Raw genomic sequence first — 25,433 nt, 5'->3', positions numbered from 1 at the left:
AGGGAGCTGGGGAATGTGGACCAGACCTGGGAGGGGAGGTTCAGTGTGGGGCGGGGGTTCGGGGGGGGGGGTTCGGGTAACAGCAGGAATGTTGATTTGGCTCCTGGGTCCACCACTGCTGAGCTCTGAAACTTTGGGCAAGTTTTTTTCATCCCTCTGCATTTCAGTTTCCTTATCTGTTATCTCCTTCAGGGAGAGCAGCCCAGACCTTGCAGAGTTGCTAGGCCTAGCCAAAAGTAGGTACTCAGTAAATGACAGCAATTCTTTCTAGGGCTGCAAAGAAGTAGAGCTGGGATTCAAGCCCAGGTCTGTGTGCCCTCAAGCCCACATTTGCCTGCTGTCTCCCCAGTTAGCCCCTTTGATGGCCTCCTCCCCTGCCAGCCCCTGTGCCAAGCCACGCTGGCCTCAGGTTTGGAATCTCCACGGCACTGGGACTGGGCAGCAGAAGAACCATCAGAGGAGATGGAGGTGATTGGGGTCCTTCCACCCCTCTGCCCCACCCACCCCTTTGTCGGATCTCCTGAGCTGGTCTTCCTGCAAAGCCCGAAGCCCCTGCTCTCATCTAGGTGTGCTGACCTCCTCCCCTTGTTTTCTTATCTCCCACTTCCGGTCCCCCCCCCTTCCAGCCTAAGTTGTCATGGGGATAGTCCTCAGCATCCCTAGCTTCCTCTTGCCCTCATCTTATGGTATCCATAGCGACAGCCCCCATTCATTTCCATGGCAACTGCATCCTGATCCTGTCCCCTGCTGGCTGCCTGGCTCAGGGCAGTGCCAATAAAGGGAAGGAGGGAGAGAGACCTCCCATTAGGAGCAGCATCCAGGGAGAGTCAATCAATGCCCCACACAGCGGGCAGGCCACTCCAAATCCCCACAGAATGTTCTGCCCTGCTTCTCCCCATCTTAATGCCTTGGTTCACGCAGTCACTCACTTCTACCGGCTCCTCCTAGGTAAGGCCCTGGTCAATGCTTCCTCCCCAGGGAAGCCTTTAACACAGCAGGGGAACTAGTCCAGGCTCTGGGCTTTAGATTCCTGTTCTGCCACTTGCTGGCTCTGAGACCTTTACTTTCCCCCTCAGAGCTTTTTTCCTCACCTGCAAAATAGGAATCCTAATTCTTCCTTCACGTTTGTCATGCAGATTAAATAATGTGCGGAAAATGCCTGACACAGGGAAGGTGCACTGTAAGTGTGAGTTTATTTTTATTCTGCTCAGCCACCCCCAAGCAGAAGGAATCTCTCTCCTGAGCTCCCCCAGCACTTCCTCTGTTCCCCAGCCTTGAGAACTTTCAGCTTTGTACTGTGGTTATTTGTGTAAAGTGGTTTATTTCCCCCACTGCAGAGGATGCTCTTAGTTTCCCCCACAGAATGGCCCAGATGACAGTGCACACAGGCACATGTGTGTGTCTGTGTGTGTCTGTGTTCTTGTGTTCTTTGCTCCTGGCTGCGAGGAGTCCAGACAGGGCGGTGGGGGGGTGTCTCCCAGGCCCTTTCTGAAGTCCAGGAATCCAAAGAGGAAATTGCATTTCCCTCTAGCCCTTCACAGATGAGAAGCAAGTGCAGAGAGGTAAAGAGACATGCCCAGGCCCACACAGCCAGTGAATGGCAGTCAAGCCCTGAAGCTAGTCTTCCCAGCTTTTTACTGCACGTATTCCTCTTGTATGTGTGTGTGCGCGCGCGTGCGTGCACGTGCTAATGTGCCCATATGAGAGAAAGAGAGAGAGAAGAGAGATTTTCCATGTGATCAGCATGCCCCTCAGTGTTTTGGGGGCCCTGAGCAAAGGGATTTCACATCCCCAGGTCCGGTTTCTTCAGCAGTCTGTATGGTATCAGGAACAACACCCTCAAGCACCGTCCTTTTTGCCAGGCCCTCTTGGGGGAGGCTGCGCTGACAGCCACTCTTCCCTTTGCGATCGGAGTTGGGGGCCAGCTCCAAAAGGAAGAATTGCCAAAGAGTGGACAGCCAGGGGCAGCACGGAGCCAGAAGTAGCGAGAGGCGACGAGATGTCATGAAAAGACAGCCGGGGCCCTGTCTTTGCCTCCTGACTTTCTCACTTAAAAGCTGTGTGATCTTGAGCAAGTTTATATCTCCTCTTTGAACCTCTGCGTCCTCATCTATAACATGGGGCTAACGGTGTCTGCCTCAAAAGTTTCAAGGATTCAGTCAGCTCATTAATGCTCTTGCCCTAGGGATAGAGGTGACTATAGGGCCCTACGGCAGCAGAGGAAGGACCTGTAAGCCCACCCATGTGGACGGGGCAGGTAGGCGTGGAAGGGCACACGTGAGCTAAATGTTGAAGGGTGAGCAGGAGGTAGCCAGGTTGAAGGCACGGGGCAGAAGGTATATGAGGCGGGGGTCAGGACAGGAGAGCCATCCATGGTTCTGCTGAGGTAGTTAGAGGTTATCCCCTGGATGATGATTCCTATAAAGCCTAAGGTAGATCACATCCCTCCTCTGCTCATCTCGATCAGAGCAAAACCCAAAGTCTTTATCGCGGGTGCAATGCCCTTCATGATTTGGCCCCCATTCCCACTCTGATCTTACCTCCTCTCGTGCTCCCCTCATTCACTCCCCTCCAGCTACACTGGCCTCCTTGCTGTTTCTCAAACATGCCAGGCATTGGTCTACCTCAGCGTCCTTGCACTGGCCCTGCCTTTTGTCTGGACTCCTTTGGCCTCAGGGAACCACACAACTCACTCCCTCACTTCCGTCCGGGCTCAGCTTATACGCCATTTCTTCAAGAAGACCTTCCCTGACCACCATGCTGAAAACAGCACCTTTGATCCGTCTGCCATATTTTCCTTCCTAGCACTTATCTCTTCCTGAAATGGTCATATATATTTATAGTCTGCCTCTCTCACTGGAATGTCACCTCCCCTGGGGAATACATCTGATGTGTCTTGCTCACTATTATATTCCCAGCACCCAGCACTGTGCCTGGCACATCGAAAATGCTCAACTGTTGTTTGTTGAATGAGTTCTGAGGAGCTGTGGAAGGGTTTTAGTAGGAGAGCAGACTGGTCAGATCTGTACTTTCAAGGGCTCTCTCTGGCCACAGGACGGAGAATGGGTTGGAAGATGACTCTGGCGGTGGAGGTCAAGGCTCAGGTGGGAGGATTTATTAGCATAGCCACCGGCGCTCATTCATTGACTCCTTCACTCCAAAAGCATTTATTGAGCTATTCTGTTCCAGGCCTTGTGCTCGGTGCTGGCTAGGAGATTACCAAATGCTCTTCCTGTGCTGGGATTCTGGGAGTCATGAACACAAATAGCTGTCACGCTTTGCCAAAGCTAACCTGCACCATAAAAAGAAGGACAGACATGTGCTATGTGTGGGAGCTCCGAACAGGATCAGCAATAATTTCTGGCTGGAGGCGGGCTTCAGGAGGGCTTCTTAGTGATGGCATATGACCTGAATCTTGATAGAAGTAGGGTGTGGGGGGATTTCTCAGATTGCAGATGGCAGAGATGATAGGGACTGCATTCCAGGTGGAAGGTACCGTATGAGCAGTTTGGGAGGTGGAACGCAGAGGAGTATTTGGGAGAAACAGGATCTGGGCCAGGCTGGAGGGAAGGGTGGATGGGATGGGGGGCTGGCAGCTCACCCTGCAGTCTGGCTGAATGTTTAAGAGTGTGAGCTCTAGAGTCAAACTGCCTGGATTTGAATCCTGGCTCTATCATTAGTAGCTGTGTGACCATAGATAAGTTACTTAACCTCTCTGGGCCTCGGTTTCTTGATGTGTAAAATGAAGCTAAGTCACAATACCTATCCCACAGGGTTGTTTTGAAGAGTACACAGGTTATTAAATGTGGAGTGGTAAGAACAGTGCCTGGTGTGCTAAATGCTCTATAAGCGTTAGCTATTGTATCTTTGAGAAGCGTCAAGTGCCAGGATAAGAAACTTGCACTATCTCTTGTGGGCAGCGGGAGCTATGGATGGTTTGTGAACAGAGGAGACAATTGGATCAAACCTGGCTTTGAGCTGTGTGCCGAGAGGGAGAGGTTTGGAAGTTTAATGGGCAGGATCCTGCAGTCCTGAGGGGGGGTGGAGAGGAGCATCTTAGATGCCTGGGTTGGTGGGGGAAGCTAGACAAAGTCTGACCCCCAAAGTGGGACTTCACAAGCCCCTGAGGCCCCGGAGGAAAGAGGATTTGGAGTAGAGGGCAGTTCCCCAGTCTGTTTCTGCCTTGCTCCTGGCAGTGTTATAGGCTGACATTGGGAGGGTGGGGGATGAATGGTGGGCGGCAGGGGGAGGAGGGGGCCCACTAGGGTGGAGCTGAGCTCTACACCTGCAGCCCAGGACCCAGCCTGGTGGGTGGGTGTAGCCACCCCACTACACGCAGCCCCCAGCCCGAAGTGCTCTCCTGCAAGGCTGGCAGGTCTGATGCAGCTGAAGTTCCTACACTGGTAGGGAGCCCCTTACATCCACCCCAGCTTGCCCGGTGCTGTGCCCTGGCCTCTGCCAAGTAGGGGTTGGGGAGTGGCCCCTTAAGCCTTTCCAGCCAAGAGCCCCCCAACCGTGTGCCTGCCCAAACCAGACCATTCTCTGGACTCTACCACACCCATTCCCCCCACAACTCCCATGCCTCACCCACCTATCCCTCCCCTCCTGGCCCCCCTCCTCGGTTCTCCTCACCTCTGTGGCTCCTCACCTTGCCTGCTAGGCTCAGGGCACCTTGGCGCTGTTGCCACCTAGGTTCCCTGGCAGCCTGGTTGCCATGGCACTATGGGAGCAGGTCTGGAGGAACAACAGCTCTGGGTAACCAGGGCAGGCAAGGCCCAGTGCCCAGCTCCTGCCAGTCTTCGATCTCAAGACTTTTGCCCCCCCTCCCCCAGCTGAACAGAGGAGGCCATGAGGAGAAAAAAGAAGCTGCCCCGCAGGGCAGCTCTTTACCTGTGAGGATGCTGAATGGGAGGCACCTCTGGCTGTCTCCAAGCCTGAGCCCTTGTAGCCAGGGAACCCTGGGAACTGGCCAGGCCAGTGTCCAGGCAGCTGAGGGCAGGGGCAGGGCTGTAGGGGGAAGGGCTGGGCAGGGGAGGGGTGAGTCTGAAGGCACAGGATGCAGGAGTGGGCCCCAGACCTGGGGTCAGGGCTAATCTGGGGTGGTGCTGGGGGATCAGGCTGGGAGGGTAACTGTAGCACATGGTGTTGGGCCATGTGGGCTGGAGCTGAGAGGGGAAGGGGCCTGGGGGGAAGATGGGGCTGTGAGGGAACTGTCCATCAGGGGAAGGAGGGTTTGGGGATGGAGTTGTTAGGGGCCAGAACTATTAGAAAAAGGGACTCGAGTGGACAAGACTGGGAGGAACTGGTCTGGGGATGAGGGTGTGAGGGGACATGGCCATGAAGGGACCAGGTGTGAGGGGTGAGTAGGAACAGGGACAAGCCTGTGAGAAGACCCAGCCTTGAGGTAAAAGAGTCTAAGCAGCTAGAGCTGTGAGCTGTGGGAAGGTAGGGTTGTGAAGGCCAGGGACCTGAAGGGAAGGGACTGCAAAGGACAGCTTGGGGAGAGGTAGAACTCCCCTCTGGCTTTTAACTATTGGGGGTCCTATGTCTGTGAGGAAGCTGGGGAGGATGGTGTTGTGGGAAGGGATCTGGTCCACCCACATTCAGTCTGGCTGAGCAGGCCCATCTCCTGGTCCCACATCCTGCCTCATCTTATCTCATCCCCACAGTGTGGAGGGTGATGCCCCAGGCAGTGACCTGAGCACAGCGGTTGATAGTCCTGGGAGCCAACCCCCCTACCGGCTGAGCCAGCTGACCCCCACCAGCAGCCACATGGGGGGCCCCCCAGCTGGGGTGGGCCTTCCCTGGGCTCAGCGAGCTCGTCTCCAGCCAGCCAGTGTCGCCCTGAGGAAGCAGGAGGAGGAGGAGATAAAGCGCTCCAAGGCCCTATCGGACAGCTATGAACTCTCCACGGACCTGCAGGACAAAAAGGTGCAGAGGAGATGGCTCTGGCTGGGAATGGGAGCGGGAGTGGGGGTACAAGAGAACCAAGGGGGGATCGGGATGTGGCACTTGAGGGTGGTATCCAGGGAGGGATAGGGAGCCTAGAATGGGAGACTAGCTCTAGGATCCTTCACCCTACTGGGGACTCACCCACTCATTCACTACCCAGCCACTGAGTCTCCTGTTCACTCAGTAAACATCGACTGAGCTCCAAGCCTGCACTGGAGACATAAAGATGAATGAGACCCAGACCCAGTCCTCCAAAAATCTATCCAACAGGAGAAGCAGACACATACATTGACACTTTCAGAAGAGTATATCACATATATCACACAGGATATCATTCAGCTTTAAAAAAGTGGGGGGGCACAAAATACCATGTATAGAAAAAAAAAAGCAACAACCTGGAAGGACATATACCAAAATGTTAATTGTCATTCCTAGGTATCAGGACATTAGGCGAACCAATCTTCCTTCCTCTCTTCTTTCCTTCCTTCTTTCTTTCCCTCTCTCCCCACTCCCCCTCCCTTCTTTCTTCTCTCTCTTCTTTCTCTCTTCCTCTTTCCTTTCCTCCTTCTGGCTCTCAATTTATTTCTTACTTTCTCTCCATTTTTGGCTTCTCTGGGGTTTTTTTTTCCGAACTTTTTTGGAATAATGGACCTCTACTTCTTGTAAATAAGAAAGAAAACCATAATCCAGCCCCATGTGACAAGCGCTATCGGAGATTAAAGGGAGGACACCACACAGAGCCCAGCCTGGCATGTCCAGGCAGCTCTAGGCAGTTAGCTGTGACTTGGCGGGGGAGCGGGGAGTGTAGTTGAGTCCCAGGGAGATGAATGAGGCTGGGGTGAGTTTTTGACCTTGTTCCCCTCGACCCTCCCCTGCTAGGTGGAAATGCTGGAGAGGAAGTATGGGGGCTCCTTCCTGAGCCGCAGGGCTGCCAGGACCATCCAGACGGCCTTTCGCCAGTACCCGCATGAACAAGAACTTTGAGCGACTCCGCAGCTCAGCTTCAGAGAGCCGCATGTCCCGTCGCATCATCCTTTCCAACATGAGGATGCAGTTCTCCTTCGAGGAGTACGAGAAGGCACAGAACCCTGCGTACTTCGAGGGCAAGCCTGCCTCGCTGGACGAGGGTGCCATGGCTGGTGCCCGGAGCCACCGGCTTGAACGAGGGCTCCCCTATGGAGGCTCCTGTGGAGGGGGCATCGATGGTGGGGGAAGCTCCGTCACCACATCTGGAGAGTTTTCTAATGACATCACAGAGCTCGAGGACTCCTTCTCCAAACAGGTCAGCATCCCTGGAAAGGGCCTTTCCTCCCCATCCCCGTGTGCTGGCTCCTCCTACAGCTCTTTACCTATATTCCACACTGAAAGAAGTTGCCTGGCAAGCATTTGAGGAGGGGCTATGAGATTGATGAGAACGAATTGGCCAGACAAAAAAAATCAGATCGTTAAAACAAGCAAGTTAAAAATCTAGGTGTGGAGAACACATAAGAAAATTTACGTTCCCACTCTTTGGAACTTGATTCACTATCAAATTCAGGTCTAACTAACAGGTGATGCGCTCCTACTCTGTGCCAGGAGCTGTGTGTGCCTTATAACAATCTGCAAGACCAGGGTGGGGGCTAGGGGTGGTGGTGTTTTCCCAATTTTACAGAGAAGGAGACTGAGGCTCCAAGTTCCTGAAAGGCGAAGTGACTTCTCCAAACTGGACTGGAACTCAGCACTGTCTAGTTCCAAACTCCGTGCCCTTTCCCTTATACCACACCACTAGGGACCAGGCTCTGTGCTGGGCACCGTGACGGAGACAGATGAGAGCCGTGCAGGGTCCTTATGCTTAAGGAGCTCTGAGGCCAGGAAATGGCAGACATGTGCACGTGCTTGTCTCCTGAAATACAGTGTGCTCTGAGCCATGAGGACGGATCACGTAGAGTGCCATGGGAACCCAGAGGAGGGAAAAGAAACTTTCTTCTAGGACGACCAGAGAAAGCTTCTTTGGGAGAATAGCACTGGAGTTGGGCCTTACCAGACAGATAAGATTTAGCAAGTTAGAGATTGTTGGGAGGGTGTCGCTTGCACAGGCATTGCACTGGCAAAAGCACGAAACGGCGAGAGTGTAATAAGCCATGATGGTGGTAGGAGGTTATTCTCAGCTTGAGGTATAGTCAGCGTAGCCGTACAGGTGCAAATCCCAGTTCTGCCATCTCCCAGCGATGTGACCTTCAGCAAGTTGTTTAACCTCTCTGAAACATGATCAATACAATGGAGATAAAACCTTCCTTTTAAAGCCGTTTTGAAGAGTCACTTCAGCTAGGTAATATACATGAAAGCACTTATACATGGTAGCTGCTAAGTGCATGTTCGTTTCCTTCCTAAAACCAAGGAGGTATTTGCCAGAGTTTGTTGAATGAACGAATGAATGAATGAATGAAGCTTTATAAGAGAAGAAATCATTCTTCTCTAACCTCTGTGATCTGGCACTGCCATCGGCCAGGACAGGCTTCCCTGGAGCTAGTGAAATGGTGTAGGTAGAGGGAAGGAAAGAAGTATTAAAGGGAAGATCTAAATCACTCATCCATGCATACAACAGACATTTAATTGAATACCTCTTCTGTGTCAAGTGTGTTGAACTGAGCTAAAAAGAGAGAAACTGGACCTGGACCCAGGCCTCAAGGGGAGAATGGGGGATAGGGGATCACAGTCTGGTGCAGAGATTGAGGGACCAGGCTTGGGCCCAGCTGTCAGTGCTATCCACATCCGATGGAGAAGTGTGTTAGTTACATGTGTTAGTTACATTGCTGCGGAACAAATGACCCCAAAATTTAGTAGCTTAAAACTGAACTTAAAGACTGAGCTTATACAAGAAACATTTATTGCAGTTTCTGAGGGCCAGGAACCTGGGAGTGGCTTGGCTGGTGGTTCTGGCTCAGGGTCTCTCATGAGGCTACAATCAGGCTCTAGGGTGGGACCACAGTCTCTGAAGACTTGACTAGGGCTGATGGGTCTGCTTCCAAACTCACTCACTTGACTAATGGCAGGAAGATTCAGGTCCTCACCATGTGGGCATCTCCATAGGACAGCTCATGGTGTGGCTTCCCCCAGACCAATGGGTCTGAGACAGAGAGAGAGAGAGAGAGAGAGAGAGAGCGCAGAATGAAAAGGAGTGCTCAAGAAGGAAGCTGTAGTCTTTCATAACCTAATCGCAGAAGTGACATCCCATCCTTTCTGCCATATAGTGTTTGTTCCACAGACCATGCCTGGGACAGTGTGGTACATAAGGGTGTAGATACCAAGAGGTAGGGATCATTAGAGAGCAGTTTGGAAACTAGATACCACAGAGAAGCAGAGTTACCAGCCATGGTTTGGATTCTCAAATAATAAATATTATGGATTTCCTAAGACAGAACCAGATGGAGGGCTCTGGGAGCCCGGAGGAAGCCGAGATTTTGGTTTACCCTGGGGAATGGCTGAGGCAAGAAATACGGGTTGAATCAGGGAGGAGGGGGCATTTGGCTTGGGTCTATAATGAAGGAGGTATTGAGGTATCTGAGAAGGGAACTTGTCGCCATTACCCAGCTCCTGTGAGCTCACAATGGCTCCCTGGGAGTTGTTTTATATACTGCTGAGAACCTGTGGAGGTGGGGGAGGGGACCCACTTCTTCTTGGCTGATCCACTAAGGAAGATTCTCCCTTTTCCCCTCCCTCCCTACCTCCCTCCTTCCCTCCTGCCCTCCTTCCCTCCCATCCTCCCTCCCTCCCATCCCACCCTCCTTCCCTTCATCTTGCCTTCCTTTCTCTCCCTTTCCCTCTTCCCCTTTCTGCCCACACAGGTAAAGTCTCTGGCTGAATCCATTGATGAGGCCCTGAACTGCCACCCATCAGGGCCCATGTCTGAGGAGCCAGGGTCAGCCCAACTGGAGAAGCGGGAGTCAAAGGAACAGCAAGAGGACAGCTCAGCCACATCCTTCAGTGATCTTCCCCTCTACTTGGATGACCCAGTTCCCCCACCATCCCCTGAGCGACTGCCCAGCACAGAGCCCCCACCCCAGGGCCGGCCTGAGTTCTGGGCGCCGGCCCCCCTCCCGCCAGTTCCCCCACCAGTGCCTCCAGGGACCCGGGAAGATGGTGCCCGTGAGGAAGGCACGCGCAGGGCTCCTGGGTGCTTGGAGTGCCGGGATTTCCGGCTGCGGGCCGCCCACCTTCCCTTGCTTACCATTGAGCCTCCTAGTGACAGCTCCGTGGACCTGAGTGACCGCTCAGATCGCGGCTCTGTCCACCGCCAGCTGGTGTATGAGGCTGATGGCTGCAGCCCCCATGGGACCCTGAAGCACAAGGGGCCACCAGGCAGGGCCCCGATCCCACACCGCCACTACCCAGCCCCGGAGGGCCCAGCCCCAGCCCCACCAGGGCCCCTGCCACCAGCCCCCAACAGTGGCACCGGGCCCAGTGGTGTGGCTGGGGGTCGGAGGTTGGGGAAGTGCGAGGCTGCAGGCGAGAACTCTGATGGAGGAGATAATGAGAGCCTTGAGAGCTCCAGCAATTCCAACGAGACCATCAACTGCAGCTCTGGCTCGTCTTCGAGGGACAGCCTGAGGGAGCCTCCAGCCACAGGCCTGTGCAAGCAGACTTACCAGCGGGAGACGAGGCACAGCTGGGACTCGCCAGCCTTTAACAATGACGTGGTGCAGAGGCGGCACTACAGAATCGGCCTCAACCTGTTCAATAAGTACGTGCTCCCCAATCCTGCCTCCTCACCCCTTCCTACCCTGCCTGCTAGGGGCACTTTGCCCACAGGGGCTGAACTCCTAGCTGAGATCCTGCTTCCACCATCCTCTCAGCTTGTGGATGGGGTTTCTCCCCAGCCTTTCAGGGAAGAGGATTGGCAATGGGGTGGCAGAATAGAAAGCCCTCCCCAACACACACACACACACACACACACACACACACACACACACACCCTCTGTCAGAGGCAGCTCTAGTCCTAATACTGCCTCTGCCTGGCTGTGTGACTTTGGGCAAGAAGCTTCCTTCTCCCCAGTTCGCTGTCTATAGGGACGGGTTCTGAACCTTGGTTCCCCCACATCCCCTTTTTGGTGGGGAGGCGATATGATGCATCCAGAGCCCTGCTCCGAGTCACAGGAGCCCTGAACCCCTAACCCAGCTTCGGCCAAACTCTGTGTGCAGTGCTGGCCAAGGTGTGTTCCTTCCTTGGGCTTCAGTGCTTTCATCTATTGATTAGCAGGGTGTGTATATTTGAAGCGCTGGGGGGCAGGGTGGGGTGCTGGAGTAGTCAGTGACTGTGACCGAGGTCTTTCCACATGCCTGGTCTTGTGCCAGGTGCTTAGGAGCGGGGTGGAAGCATGACATTTGGTCAGAAAAGAATTAGAAAACGAGTGCCCTATGTCTTTGTAGCCTAGTAGACCCTGCCACCTGTATTTACTTCTCGCGATAGAGCAGTAAGGTGGGAAGTAGCTCCCTGTTTTATAGAGAAGGAACTGAGGCTTGGAGAAGTAAAAGGAGTTGTCCTGAGTCATACAACTGGTAAGCAATGGACTTGAGACTCTGGTGGTGCTAAAGTCTCTTCCAAATTCCAGCCTCGTGGGGTCCAAAAGCTCTGGGGTTCTGAATATGGGCTAGTTCAGACCTGGATTTGGCCTTGTGGAAAGCAGGGAGTATTTTGTCTGTTGAACCACTCACAGAGGCTGGGTAATACCTCGTCTGGGTGGAATATGGGATGCAGACAAAGTAACCTCTTTGCTTTCCTATTCTGAGGGTCTGTGACCCGGAGAGAAGGGTGTAGCCTGGAGCTCAGGCCTTTTCCCAGGACTCCTCAGTGCCTGCTGGGAGTATGGAAGCTCCCAGCATAGAGAAGCCTCTCATTAGATCTTAATTTTCTTTCCATTGTAGTGTGGTTCCTGTGAAGGAGGAAGTTGGGTTGAGGATACCTTGGAAATTGGAAGCTCTGTGAAAGTGGCTTCCTTTCCTTGGGCCTCAGTTTTCTCATCTGTGCCATGAAGGGATTGGACCAAATTATATATTCAACTTCCTTGGTTCTCTGAGGCTACAGTTGGGCCCCAAATTAGTTCAAGCAGTGGGAGAGAGGGCAGAGTTCTTGGAGGACAGTCATCTCATCTACCTCCCCTCTTTCTGCAGGAAGCCAGAGAAGGGCATCCAGTATCTGATCGAGCGGGGCTTCCTGTCAGACACACCGGTGGGAGTGGCTCACTTTATCCTGGAACGGAAAGGCCTGAGCCGGCAGATGATAGGGGAATTCCTAGGGAACCGGCAGAAGCAGTTCAACAGAGATGTGTTGGAGTGAGGACCCCAGGATGGGGCAGACTGGGCCAGGGATTCCTGGAAAAGGAGGGCAGGAGGGAGGGAGTGGGCAGCTGGTCCTTTTTGCTCTGATAAACTTTACAAAACAGGATGAAGAGACCTTCCTGCTCCCATACCCCTGTACTTCAAAAAGGTCTGATCTCTCTTGGCCCTATTCCTAAAAGTCTTCTGGGTGGCCTGCTTGTCCTCTGACCTGCTTTGGGCCTCAGTTTTCCTGTCTCTGAAAAGAGTGGGTCAGTGGAAGGACCCTTAGTAACCATGTGTCTGGCCTTGATTTTTCTGGGATGAATTCCATTTCAAACATTCCATCCTCCTAAGTACTTGCTAGGGCCATGGGTCCAGATTTTGGAAGTCTGGCCATGGGGGCATTTGTCCATTCCGGCAGGTCAGGGTTGGCCAGAGGTTTTCTACAGAGGATTTAAGAGTGCCATACCTACTTCTTTGTTCTGCAGCTGTGTGGTGGATGAGATGGACTTCTCCTCCATGGATTTGGATGACGCACTCCGGAAGTTCCAATCCCACATCCGGGTTCAAGGCGAGGCCCAGAAAGTGGAGCGACTCATTGAAGCCTTCAGGTGTGCCTGTCTCCCACTCCCGAAGCTTCCCTTCCGGGGCTGAGGGGAGGTGGACAGTGTAGTATGTGTCTCCAAATCATCTCTCTGAGCCTCAAACTTTCCTCACCAGAGAATGGAAATGATAAGTCCTATCTTACCAGGCAGTTGTGCAGTTGTGAGGATCAGAGGTAGTGTGCCTAAAGTATCTAGCTCAGCCTCTGGGACGTGGGCATCCAATAGGTGACAACAACAGCAGCTGCAGCTAACGCTTGTCGGGTACTCACCAGGTATCAGGTGCTGAGCTAGGCACTTTACACGATTATTTCGCCGAATACTCACAACAACCCTATGAGGTAGGTGCTTTTATTGTTATTCCCATGTTACAGATAAGAAATCGGACATTTAGAGAGGTCAGGTGACTTGCTCGGGGTCATACAGTGAGTCAGAGGTGGAGCCAGGATTTGAACTCAAGTGTGTTTGCCTCCATGACCTGATGCCCTGGACTCTTATCCTCTACTGTTAATGCTTTGGGGATCAGGCAGACCTGGATAGATATCCTGGCTCTACCACTTCGGGGTATGTAGCAGAGAAATAGAAGAATTGCTGAGAACTTGTTGCCCGTAATGGGAGAAAGATTTGCCGTATAGTCAGAAAGATCTGGATTTTCATCTTGTCTTCACCATTTGCCAGTTCTATTACCTTGGGCAGGTTACCTCTTCGTTTTGCCTCATTATTTCCTCTGTAAAATGGGGCTGCTAATAGCAACCCTGCAGGATTGTGATAGGATTATATGACACAACATACCTATGTCCCCTAGCAGAGCTCCATAAAAGGTCGTGGTTGTGATTTTTACACGCTAGTCTTGGAGAAACTGAAGAAAGAGAACATGCCCAAAAGGCTTGGGAATATTTCTTGGGGGAGAGGGTTGGGGACACCAGACTGGGTTTTGGGGGGATGGTGGGTAGGTGAAGATTACTGGTGCCTGACCTTGGCCCTGATCCTGCCTTACAGCCAGCGGTACTGTGTGTGTAACCCAGCCCTCGTGCGCCAGTTCCGGAACCCAGACACCATCTTTATCCTTGCTTTTGCTATCATCCTCCTCAATACCGACATGTACAGTCCCAGCGTCAAGGCTGAACGCAAGATGAAACTAGATGACTTCATCAAGAACCTGAGAGGTGACCCCAGACCTCCCTATCGGCTTGTCCGGTCCTTCACCTTAGAAGGGAGAGTGGGCGGGGGGGGGGGTGGGCTGGGGAAGGAGCGGGGGCGATCACATACGCTCCCTGGAAATGAACCTGTGATGTTCTCTCATTTTCTGCCAAAGCTGCCACATTCCCTTATTAATTCACTCAAAACGTTGTTTGTCTATCCGCTCATTCCTGCACTGAATACTGACTGACTGGGTTCTGGGGTTATTATAGCAGTGAACGTGAGAGATAAAAGCCCTGGCTCTTACCAAGCTTATACGAATCCACTTATTGACGCATCACTTCCTCTTTCCTTCTTGTCTTTATTTATGCCCATAAAGGCTCATTTAATTATTCTCTGTATCCTTTCCTCCATCCATACATTCATTTATTCCCTTGACCAGCCAGCCAGCTGATGCTGAGGGACTCCCGTGTGCCAGACCCTGTGATGGGCGCAAAGGACACCATAGCCCCTGCCCCAAGAGAGCTCCCAGTTTGTGGGACAGACTGACTTACAGGATCAGTTACCCAACGCAAGAAAAAAAGCGAATCATGATGTCAGGCCAAAAGTGCAGTCAGAGCTCAGAGGAGGGAGAGCCCACCTCCAACACACTTCCTGGAGGAAGTAGCATTTTCATTTTTGAGGTGGTCCTAGAAGGCGTGGATAACATGACAGGGTAGCAATAGAGGAGGCTTACCTAGCAGTAAGAATACAAAGGCACAGAGGTAGGAAAAGTTGCTGGGAGAACAGTCAAGAAGGGGTGGATGATCCAGTCGGGAAGGTCAGTGGGAATCAATACATGAGGGCCTCGAGTGCCGGGTGAAAGGTGTCACCTTGACCTTTTTTTCTTAGTTTATTGTATTGATGTCAAGCCCCCAGCCTCTTACCGAAGAGCAGTCTACTAAAAATGGCACAGACGTTAGGATTATTTAAACAGAAATGAAAGAGAGAAATAGAATTGAGGAAAAGAAACAGATGAGACAACTTGGCTGACCGGCGGGCTTTGTACGGTTGCCGGGCTCAAGCTCCTTGGCAGCTGAGGTAAAAAGGCAGTGTGATAAATGATGTTCCCTTAGCACCTGTCCAAGGAGGAGGCGTGGCATTTCCAAAGGAGAAAACATTTTCTCTAGCAGAAGGTTTAGAGGGAAGAGTGAGTGGGTTTCACTCAGCAGACAGTCGGGAGTGGAGAAGGATGATAGACTTGGGAGGAGGAAGTTAGATCAGGGGCCATCTGGAGCTGTCTCCCAGAATCCTGCTATTAGTCATTTATTCATTCATTCATTCATTCCTCCCATCCTCTCTCCTTCCCTCCTTCTCTCTATGTATGTGTGTGTGCATGCACACACACATGTATGTGCATATATGTGTGTAGGTACATACATACGTGTATTGCACATACACGTATGTGTGTGCATTATGTGTGTGTATGTTTGAAGAGGAGGTACCTCCTCTCTGTATGTATGTGTGTATGCGTGCATGCACACGTACATATATATGTACGTGTGCATGCATGTATGTACATGTATGTATGTATTATATCTGTGTATATCTTTCCCCCTCCAATTATTAAATAAATAAGCAAACAAACGAAATGAATACTTGCTCATACCCAGAAATTTCAGAAATACAGCAAATGAGAAAAAACTGTTTAATCATCCTGAATTCTGCCCCCTAGAGGCAACCGTGGTTGATATTTTGCTGTTTTCTAGTCTTTTTTTTCCCTGTGCATACATAACTTTTTACACAGTTAAGATCATGCCGTGAATGTAACTGATTATCCTGCTCTTTCCACTTACCTTGCTACAGGAATTTTCTCATGCTTTTGGTAAACATCAAGTTTTGAATAGCTGTAAATTACTTTGAGTGGATACACTCAGCTTTAGTTAATTATGCCTCTATTGTGAGAACTTACGTTGTTTCAAACTTTTCCTGTAAGTAGCACTTGTACATGTATCTTTGCACGTATTTCTGAGTAATTCTTTAGAGCAGATTCCTAGAGAAAGAATCACGGAATATTTAGGTTTTTGCCAAGTTACCTTCCGAAACAGTTATGTTAATATACGTGCCCGCTTCCCTGCCCTTTTAACACTGGGTATATCATTTAACATTATTTTTGCTATTTAGAAAGGAAAAAAGGATCTGATTATTTTCATCACAGTGTACTCTGAGTTGCTTAGAAAAAATCCCCACACTGGGAAAGAAAGCAACTGGCTATCCAGTTGCTTAGCGAAGGATTCCTTTCTGGCCCAGTCCTGACCAAGGGACTGAGGGTGCCCACTCTCTCCAGTCCTGGTCACTGTTTGCACTCCTGCCTAGGTGTGGGATGTTGTGCAGAACCCCTGCCACGCACTCCCCACATGTATGCAATATATCCCTGTGTTCCTCCCCTCCCCAGGGGTTGACAATGGTGAAGACATCCCCCGAGACCTCCTGGTGGGCATCTATCAGCGTATCCAGGGGCGCGAACTGCGAACCAATGATGACCATGTGTCCCAGGTGCAGGCCGTGGAGCGCATGATTGTGGGCAAGAAACCGGTAAGTGCCTTAGGAGGCTGCAGAGGGGACAGGGTTTGGGTCGGCTTCTGCCACTGAGTGATAGGTACCCCTCTCTGAGCCCCAGGCTCCCCCCGTCCTGCTGAATGGAGTGGGTGATAATGCATTCCTCAGGGGTCCTGGTGCAGAGTGAGACGCTCTTGGGGGAATGCATCTAACACACATCCTCCCCACCTGTGATTTTGCCTTTCCATCCCAGGTGAGGAGCCAAGCTAATGGTTAGCTGATAACCAAAACCAAGACCACGCCCTAGTCTTGTAGTCAACAAACATTTACAGATGCCTTTCCACAGAGCCCAGCATTTCACGAGGGAGTAGGGACACAGATGTGAATCAGACAGAGTCTCCGTCCTTGGAGGCATTCACAGACTGGGAGTGTGGGGTGTCAGACAGCACCACACTTCTGCCTTATACTCAGTCTAAGGGAGCAGAAAGGAGGGAGAGGCCATTTCTGTCACTAGAACTGGGGTTTGGAGGAAGAGTGGAATATGGAACTGGGCAAGAAAGGCACTCCAGATAGACAGAGCTCTAAGGACCAAGGCAAACCAAGGCCTCTGTTGCTCAGACTGCTCGTGTCAGAGTGACAGTGATATGTATCAGAGGTAGACTTCCTCTTGAGGTTGAACGATAAGGTGCCGGAGGCCCGAAGCTGGCGTGCTAGCCTTGCTGACACCTATTTCTTCATGCCTGCCTAGGTCTTGTCTCTTCCCCACCGTCGACTGGTTTGCTGCTGTCAACTCTATGAGGTACCAGATCCAAACCGCCCCCAGCGGCTCGGGTTGCATCAACGGGAAGTCTTCCTCTTCAACGATCTCCTTGTGGTATGAGCACTGGTGGGGGGAGGAAATGAAGTGGGGGTGGTGAGCTTGGACCCTGGGTCCAGGGTGAACCATGTTAATGTTGGCGGGTGGAGGTGTGGTGGGTGAGGTGCTTTGCCATGGGATCTCTGCAGTCTCAGATAAGGCACAGCCACCTCCCCCGCCCCCCTTTTCTCTTTCGGATCCATTTGGAGGTAGTGACGGCTGCACAGGGGGAGAAAATGTGAGGACCAGGGGAGTTGACAGACCTACAACCTAGGAAGCGGTAGGAGAAGTCCCCATCCACCTCTGTAGCCCAGAGTGTTGGCTGGAAGGAGATGAACCTGTGACCCTGGGGTCACTCTGAAACCTTCGGGTGGTCAGGGTGCTTGAAGTGATTCTTAAAACCAAGCTCATCACCATTGTAGATATGCATCTTTTAGAGCTGGGACTCCTAAGGACCCAGCTGGTGGGAAGAGAATTTCAGGGTCTCCCATCCAACCTCTTACCCAGGACAAGAACCCGTTTCTTGCATGGCCCCCTGCTTGCATGACTGTGGAGACAGAAGGCCGCCTTCCTCCAAGGCAGCCAGTTTCCTGGTTAGACAGCACTGATTGGTAGAAACTATCTCCCAATGGGTTTCCTCTAACCATCTTCCCCAGGCCCTTGCAATCAGAAAGAACAAGTGCTCTCCTGTGCTGAGACGGCTCCTCAGGGATTTGAGGACAGTGACCTGAGCCCCCCGCCCCCCGACCCCCATGGTCTTCTCTTCTTTAGAACAGGATTTCTCAATCTCAACACTGTTGACATTTGGGGCGGGGTAACTCTTCGTTGTGGGGGCTGTCCTGTGCACTGGAGGACATTTAGCAGCACCCCCGGTCTCGACCTACTAGATACCAGTAGCAATCCTTCAACCAAAACTGTTTCCAGACGTTGCTAGATGTCCCTTGGGGTTCAAAGTCACCCCTAGTTGAGCATTGCCGCTTTAGTTGAAGCCCCTCTGATGCCTTCTCTAAGCCTTAATTTCCTCCTCTGTGAGGTGGGGCTAATCCCTATCTCATGGGGTTGTCATGAGGATGGAGTTAAGAAGTCAGATGTGGAATAGCCTAACCCAAAGGAGTGCCTGGCCCACACAGAGGCTGAGTAAATGTCTCACCACCTGTCACGCACGGATGCCTGTGTGTGTCCAGCCCCATGGTAGGTACTGGGTTCACAGAGATGAGTGAGACTCAGTCCTTGTTCTTGGGAGCTTACAGTCCAAAGGACTAAAAAAAAAAATGCTCTGCATAACCGTGCGCTGTAACCATCCTGAAATGAAATACTTTGCTTTTAAACACCACTTGTAGACTGTCCGAGGTGTTCACAGCCTATGGTGGTTGAATCCAGAGTGCCCAAGTACTTGGTAAAGACCTTGGGCTATTGAGAGGAAGACAAGTTAACTCTAGACATGGGTTCATTGGCATTTGCCATTGTTTGCTGGGTTCTTCAGGGATGGGCAAGAGACAGGAAAACCAGACTCCTCTTGGCGCTCCTGGTCCAGCAGGGGGCGACCACACCCTCAGCGTGCTCACCTAAAGCGTCATAGTGAAAGGCACTTGAAGCAGCATTCTGGAAGTTTGGAGAAGGGGGCGGGGTGGGGGAGTCTGTGTGAGATGTTAGATAGAACAGGCTTTCTGGAGAGAACAGCATTCAGTTACTTCCTGTAAAAATCGTAAATGCCTGTTGTGCGTCGTCATTACATCAGGAACTTGCATTTTCTCCCGTCTCTCCTGTTCTCAAGCTTCAGTTCTTCCCAACTCATGGGTATGTGTGTTTGTGTGTATATGTCCGCTAGTGGCGGTGGGAGGGGAGGGTGGCTATGAGAAAGAGGTGTCATGTGGAAAGTCCCCACCCCAAGCCCTGCCTCTTGTCTTTTTCCCACCCCCTGCCAAAGGTCACCAAAATTTTCCAGAAGAAGAAGATCTTGGTGACGTACAGCTTTCGTCAGTCCTTTCCTCTCGTGGAAATGCACATGCAGCTCTTCCAGAATTCATGTGAGTCCCTTCTTGGATCCTAGCATCCCAAAAGTCTATGCCATGGCCCCTGTGCTCATCCTTCATCCATAGCAACCTCCAGTTTTTTGGAGGCTTTACAATGGGACTAAGGTCTCCAAAGCACCGACTTGGTCCTGGGATGCAGAGCAGGCCAGGGTGAAGTGTAATTTGGGTCTGTGCCCTGAGGAGCTTGTGGTCTGGCAGGGAACCGCAGTGTGTATGTTTTCTGGTGGGCCGAAGAGATGGTGATCACTCTGCGCTCTGAAGGACTGAGCCACAGGTGCTTTGTTGGGTGGCAGCAGAAGCAATGTGAGTAGAGGCAGAGGTGTGAAGGAAGGAGTTTGAGAGAGCAGCTAGACTTCAGCTTGCCTGCATATCTGGAGTATAGGGAGTAACGGGGCCATGACTACCAGGAGTTTGGGGACTTTGGGGGGACAAAGGGGAGCCACTAAAGATGCATGAGCAGAGAGGAGGCTGGATCCGAGTTAGACGGTAGAAAAATCAATTCACGTCTGAGCCACATCGCTTCAGTCCTGACAGAGGTGCCCGACCTCCCCCTTCCCCACAGACTACCAGTTTGGGATCAAGCTGCTGTCCGCAGTACCTGGCGGGGAACGCAAAGTCCTCATCATCTTCAATGCCCCCAGCCTCCAGGACCGGCTGCGCTTCACATCCGACTTGCGCGAGTCCATTGCTGAGGTGCAGGAGATGGAGAAATACCGTGTGGAGTGTGAGTAGCCCAGCGGCACCTCTTTCTCCTTTTCCTGACACAGCACCCTGCAAACACCAAGAATCCTGTCCTCTGAGAATCTTGGGGTTGAGGGTTAGCTTGTCCAGCCTTCCTGCCCTCATCCTAGGAACCTTTCAGCCTCTGCTTGAATACCTTCAGTGACGACGGGCTCATTACCTCTGAACAGCAGATTATTACTCCAAGCCCTAATTATGAACCAACTCTTCCTTCTGTTGAAAGGCAGCAGGGAGAAGAATCGGGGTTCTGGAGGTGGGACTCTAGTTTCAGATCCCAGGTTTGCTACTTACTATTTAGGTAAACTGGGGCAAGTTGCCTGACTCCCCGAGCCCCAATTTCTTCATACATGACATTGGGAAGATGAAATCTCCTTCACACAGCTGTGGAGATTCGATGAGGTAAGGTAGACGAGATGTTCTCATCCCACATTCCAGTTCCTGAGCTGAGTCCCCATCACCCATCCTTCTGGCCCCCAGAGGCCACATCAAGTAATTTTCAGCATATATAATGGGAAATAGTGATTACATCTCATTCCACTCGATGCCCTCCAAGTTTTCTCTTCTCCAGGCTAAGCAGTCACAGTTAAGTAACATGGTATTGAGGAGAAAGAGGCAGGCAGACACAGAGAGAGAAACTGAGGCAGTGGACAGCTGCTTGGTGAGCTCTTCATGGTTCCAGGGTCGACGCTACTCCTCAGCAAGGCAGGGTCACACATTTCAGTTCACCAGATCCTTGAGACCCAGGGGATATTCAGAGAGGGGTGAGCACACCAAGATGAGGGGAAAGGCGATAGAAGTCTCCGTGACCTCCTCAGGGAGGTGGGGGTGTAAAGAGGCTAGAGAATGCAGGCTTTGGATTCAGGCAGACCTGCTTCCAGAATCTCAGCTCCCCATTTCCAGTTATATGACCCTGGGCAAGCTCTATGACTTCTCGGGTTCTCAGTTTCTTCCTCTGAAAAACTTGGATGGTAATACTTACCTCTGAACTGTTGTGAGATTGAGCGAGGTCAAGTACGCACAGCTCCCAGCACACTGCTGGCATATAATAAAGGCTTCGATTCCTGTTGGTTTCCTGCTCCTGTCCTTCCAGGAGCCCTCTGCTCTGGAGCAAGATATCTGAGAACTGAGCGGACTTTGGAATGATTGCCCTTTGCCATAATCCAGAAGGGCCTTCCTGCCCCTGCTGTGACCAGCAGCTGTGAAGCTCTGTTTTGAAGGGCAGGGGTGGTTTGGGAGACCAGACTGAGAGTGAGCAGGGGAGCCGGGAGCAAGAAGGGCGAGAGGAAGGGGGGAGGAGCCGGAGGGGTGGGAGGAGCAGGCACCGGAGAGGGAAAACCTAGCCAGAGGAGATGGCGCAAAACAGGGTTGGGCGCTGTGTGGGGGGCTTCAGAGATGGAGCTGAGGTTTGAGGGGAGCGTGCTGCCTGTCCAGAGGGCAAAGCAGGAGGCCTGGGGAGAGAGCGGGCAAGGATGGAGGAGGTTCATGGAGGGCTGGGTTCATGGAGTCAGGTGGCCTTTCACTTCTGTCCCTGACCTTCTCACCCTGTCTTCCCCACTACCACCCAGCGGAGCTAGAGAAGCAGAAAGGTATGATGCGGCCTAACGCCTCACAGCCCGGCGGGGCCAAGGACTCAGTGAATGGCACGCTGGCCCGCAGCAGCCTGGAGGACACGTATGGGGCAGGCGATGGGCTCAAACGGGGTGCGCTCAGCAGTTCCCTGCGAGACCTCTCTGACGCAGGCAAGTGTTCGGGGGCCCCCGCCCTGGCTGGGGAGATGTGGGACCGGGTGTCCTCTCTGCCTCCTATCACTGACCGCCAGCCTTCTCTGCACCCGCCACACATGCACACACCCTGCCTCTATCCAGAGCCCTCGGCGCCACGCTGCAGGGGGCCTGGGAGCCAGGTCAGACCAGGTGGAGCCCAGAGTCTGGGCCAGGGAGTGTGAAGTGGGGCCACAGTCTTAGCCCCTCTCTCTCGCTGCTCCACCTCTCCTCCTCTCTTTCCTCTTCTATCTCTCCAGCACCACCTCTCCTCATTCTCCATCTTTTCCTCCTCTCACGCCTCCTCCTCCACCTCTCCTCCTCCCCACCTTCCCCTCTTCAACGGGGGAAAGGGAATAGGGGTGTCTGTCCCCGGGAGGGGCCCAGGCCTGGTACCCAGCTCTGGAGCCCAGCAGGGTGGGGAGGGGGGGTTGCTGCTCTGACGCTGGGCTCCTTGCTTGTGGGTGCAGGGAAGCGGGGGCGGCGTAACAGCGTGGGATCGCTGGACAGCACCATCGAAGTAAGTGCCAGCTCCTGCCCCACTCGCCCTCTGCATGAGCCCTGCCCTGCCATGGAGCCCCAGAGGAGGAGGGGACCTGTTGCTTCCCCCTCTTCCCTGATGGGAACCTTGAGGCTGCCTCTCCCAGCCAACCACTCTCTCCATCTGTCCTCAACTCTGTCTGTCCTCACTCTGCCTGTCTCTCAGTCTGTCTTCCACTCTCCCTAGCCCCTCTCAACCCCAGGGCCGACTCTGAGTAGAGATGCCCTTGGAGTTGGACCGTGAGAAGCTCTCACCTCCAAGTCCTGCTCTTTGAGCCGGAGCAAGTCACTCTGTGTCTCGGGGCCTAACATTCTCCCTGCCTGCAAAATGGGGATGAGGAGGAGGTCCTACTGATTCTTCCTCTCCCGGCGGAGGCTCAGATGAGATAGTGGATGTGACAGCAGAGCTCCGCAAGCTGGGGAGCTCCATGTACAAAGTACAGGACTGTTACTGGTTTTCATTTTATGCCCTTGGCGTTCCTGTCTCCCCAACTCCAGCCCTCAGGGACCGGGTGGAGTTTTGGGTTGGGGGTTTAGGAAGTCTAGACTGGCCTGACTTTCCCTCCCTCCCCGCTTCCAGGGGTCTGTTATTAGCAGTCCACGCCCTCACCAGAGGATGCCACCTCCGCCCCCACCCCCACCGCCAGAGGAGTACAAGAGCCAGAGGCCCGTCTCCAACTCCTCATCCTTCCTGGGCTCCCTGTTTGGAAGCAAGCGGGGCAAGGGGCCCTTCCAGATGCCACCACCGCCAACAGGCCAGGCTTCTGCCTCCTCTTCATCTGCTTCTTCCACCCACCACCACCACCACCACCACCACCACGGTCACAGCCACGGCGGCCTGGGGGTGCTGCCCGACGGGCAGTCCAAGCTCCAGGCCCTGCATGCCCAATATTGCCAAGGACCAGGCCCTGCCCCGCCGCCCTACCTCCCACCCCAGCAGCCCCCTCTCCCCCCACCTCCTCAGCAGCCCCCACCCCTGCCCCAGCTGGGCTCCATTCCACCGCCGCCCGCCTCAGCCCCTCCCGTGGGGCCACATCGCCACTTCCATGCCCACGGCCCAGTCCCAGGCCCCCAGCACTACACCTTGGGCCGGCCAGGCAGGGCCCCCAGACGGGGAGCTGGAGGACACCCTCAGTTTGCTCCACATGGCCGCCACCCCCTGCACCAGCCCACATCCCCACTACCCCTGTACAGTCCTGCCCCCCAGCACCCTCCAGCCCACAAACAGGGCCCCAAGCACTTCATCTTCAGCCACCACCCACAGATGATGCCAGCATCGGGGGCCACTGGGGGCCCTGGATCCCGGCCACCAGGAGGCTCCTATTCCCACCCTCACCACCCGCAGTCACCCTTGTCACCGCACTCACCCATCCCACCCCACCCTTCCTACCCACCCCTGCCCCCACCCTCACCCCATACCCCACACTCGCCCCTGCCGCCCACCTCCCCCCATGGCCCACTGCACGCCTCTGGGCCCCCTGGCACGGCCAACCCACCCAGTGCGAACCCCAAGGCCAAGCCCAGCCGGATCAGCACCGTGGTCTGATGAACGGAGGGAGTGAGCTGGGGCCCAGGGAGGTCTGGGGAATCCACAAGAGATTCCCCAGTTTTTCTAAAATATATATACACATAGAGATGTCCTTCTCCCCACTTCCTCCCTGCCTTAGAACCCTTCCTCTAACCCTCAACAGTCGCCGTGGGGTTTCCTTCCAGATTCAAAGATCCTTGCCACTTGAAGCCCGGACGCAGGGCTCTCAAGCTCTGGGGAGTAGTGAGGACCTTTTGGAGATCCTCATCCTTTTTTTTTTTTTTTTGTCCTCTCTCCATCCCCCTCCCACCCCCGCTCCCAGAGGTGGCCTCAGACCTCTGGGCCAGTGTGGGCTCCCTGTCAGCTCTGGCTGGTAGAGAAGGGCAGGCAGGTGTCAGGAGTGGTGAGGATGAAGGCTTCCCCAGAGTGCCTCTAGCCACGCGGGGCTCGGAGGGAGCTCTGTACCGTTGTGGCCAAACGTCAGCTGGCTCGGCCCTCTCTCAGACCTCAGGGCCTGGCCAAATTCCTCCATGTGTCTCTCTACCTGCCAGAGGAACAGGGCTGTCGGTGCCCTCAGTGAGTGGGCCCCCACTAATGCTGGCCCCCCAAAGGGACAGAGCTTCTCCTTCGGAGCCAGCCTCTGTCCTCTTTCCAGTGGGCCCCAGCCCAGACCTCTTCAGCTTCAGGACCTTGCCTCTCACAGCAACGTTCTTATTCTGATCAAAATTCAGACAGGTTTGGGGGGGGGGGGCTCCGGTCTGGGATGAGAAGGGCACTGCCCTCCCTCACCCATATTGCATGCCCCCCATTCCCTTATACCTACCCCACCTACCACTGAAGACAATGCACTTTACAGATCTTGCCCACATACACCTTGCTGGGGCACGGCACCCAGCACCAGCCCTGGGGAGAGAGGCTCCCAGAGGGCCATCATAAGCCCATGATGTCCTTCCTGAGGCAGATTGAAGCCATCAGAGTGGGGGCTGGGAGCCAGGATGCCTAAGTCCTTCTGTCCGTCAAAATCTCTGCTGCCCCTCCAGCCCCTTTACAGCCCTGTTTATTTATTATAAATATATTTTTTACAAGCCCCAGCTCCTCTTCTTGCCCCACATACCCAGCTCCTTTCTCAGCTCCTTCCTCCCCCCCCCCCCACCATGGGCTGCAGTACAGACAGATAGACCCTGGCTGTATGAAGGTCCGGGACCCAGGGGCTTGGGGGCGGGGGAGGGCAGCAGCCGGAGGGGCTGTACGGAGAGGAGCTGGGGTTCAGGCATTGTCTTTTTTCCTCCTTGTATATAAGAATGTATATTTGATGCCTCATAAAAGACCTTGTGATCACCTCCCGCCTCTGCCTCCTACTTATGCCGCCTCCCCCGGGTGGAGCCCATGGAGAGAGAGGCCTTTAGCCCAGGGAGGTGAGGAACTAAGGGTAGCAGCTCAGGCACCTGG

The 25,433-nt window shown here is 53.4% G+C and overlaps 1 protein-coding gene across 1 annotated transcript in view; it reads left to right on the top strand.

The window, feature by feature from the left end:
- The window catches only part of LOC113247521 (IQ motif and Sec7 domain ArfGEF 2), a 77,214-nt gene extending 51,897 nt beyond the window's left edge, over positions 1-25,317 (top strand). Inside the window, 14 exon segments of the mRNA XM_048213501.1 lie at positions 5,670-5,931; positions 6,832-6,915; positions 6,917-7,234; positions 9,777-10,672; positions 12,100-12,261; positions 12,735-12,857; positions 13,848-14,014; positions 16,423-16,562; positions 17,275-17,400; positions 19,310-19,409; positions 19,978-20,139; positions 21,722-21,895; positions 22,387-22,436; positions 23,037-25,317. Coding sequence (XP_048069458.1) covers positions 5,670-5,931; positions 6,832-6,915; positions 6,917-7,234; positions 9,777-10,672; positions 12,100-12,261; positions 12,735-12,857; positions 13,848-14,014; positions 16,423-16,562; positions 17,275-17,400; positions 19,310-19,409; positions 19,978-20,139; positions 21,722-21,895; positions 22,387-22,436; positions 23,037-24,002 — 3,730 coding nt within the window. The 3' untranslated portion in view covers positions 24,003-25,317.
- The last annotated feature ends 116 nt before the right edge of the window (positions 25,318-25,433 follow it).

The sequence above is a fragment of the Ursus arctos genome, chromosome X, assembly GCF_023065955.2.
Source record: "Ursus arctos isolate Adak ecotype North America chromosome X, UrsArc2.0, whole genome shotgun sequence".
NCBI classification, from domain to species: domain Eukaryota; kingdom Metazoa; phylum Chordata; class Mammalia; order Carnivora; family Ursidae; genus Ursus; species Ursus arctos.
This window is presented reverse-complemented; position numbering and strand designations above follow the sequence as displayed.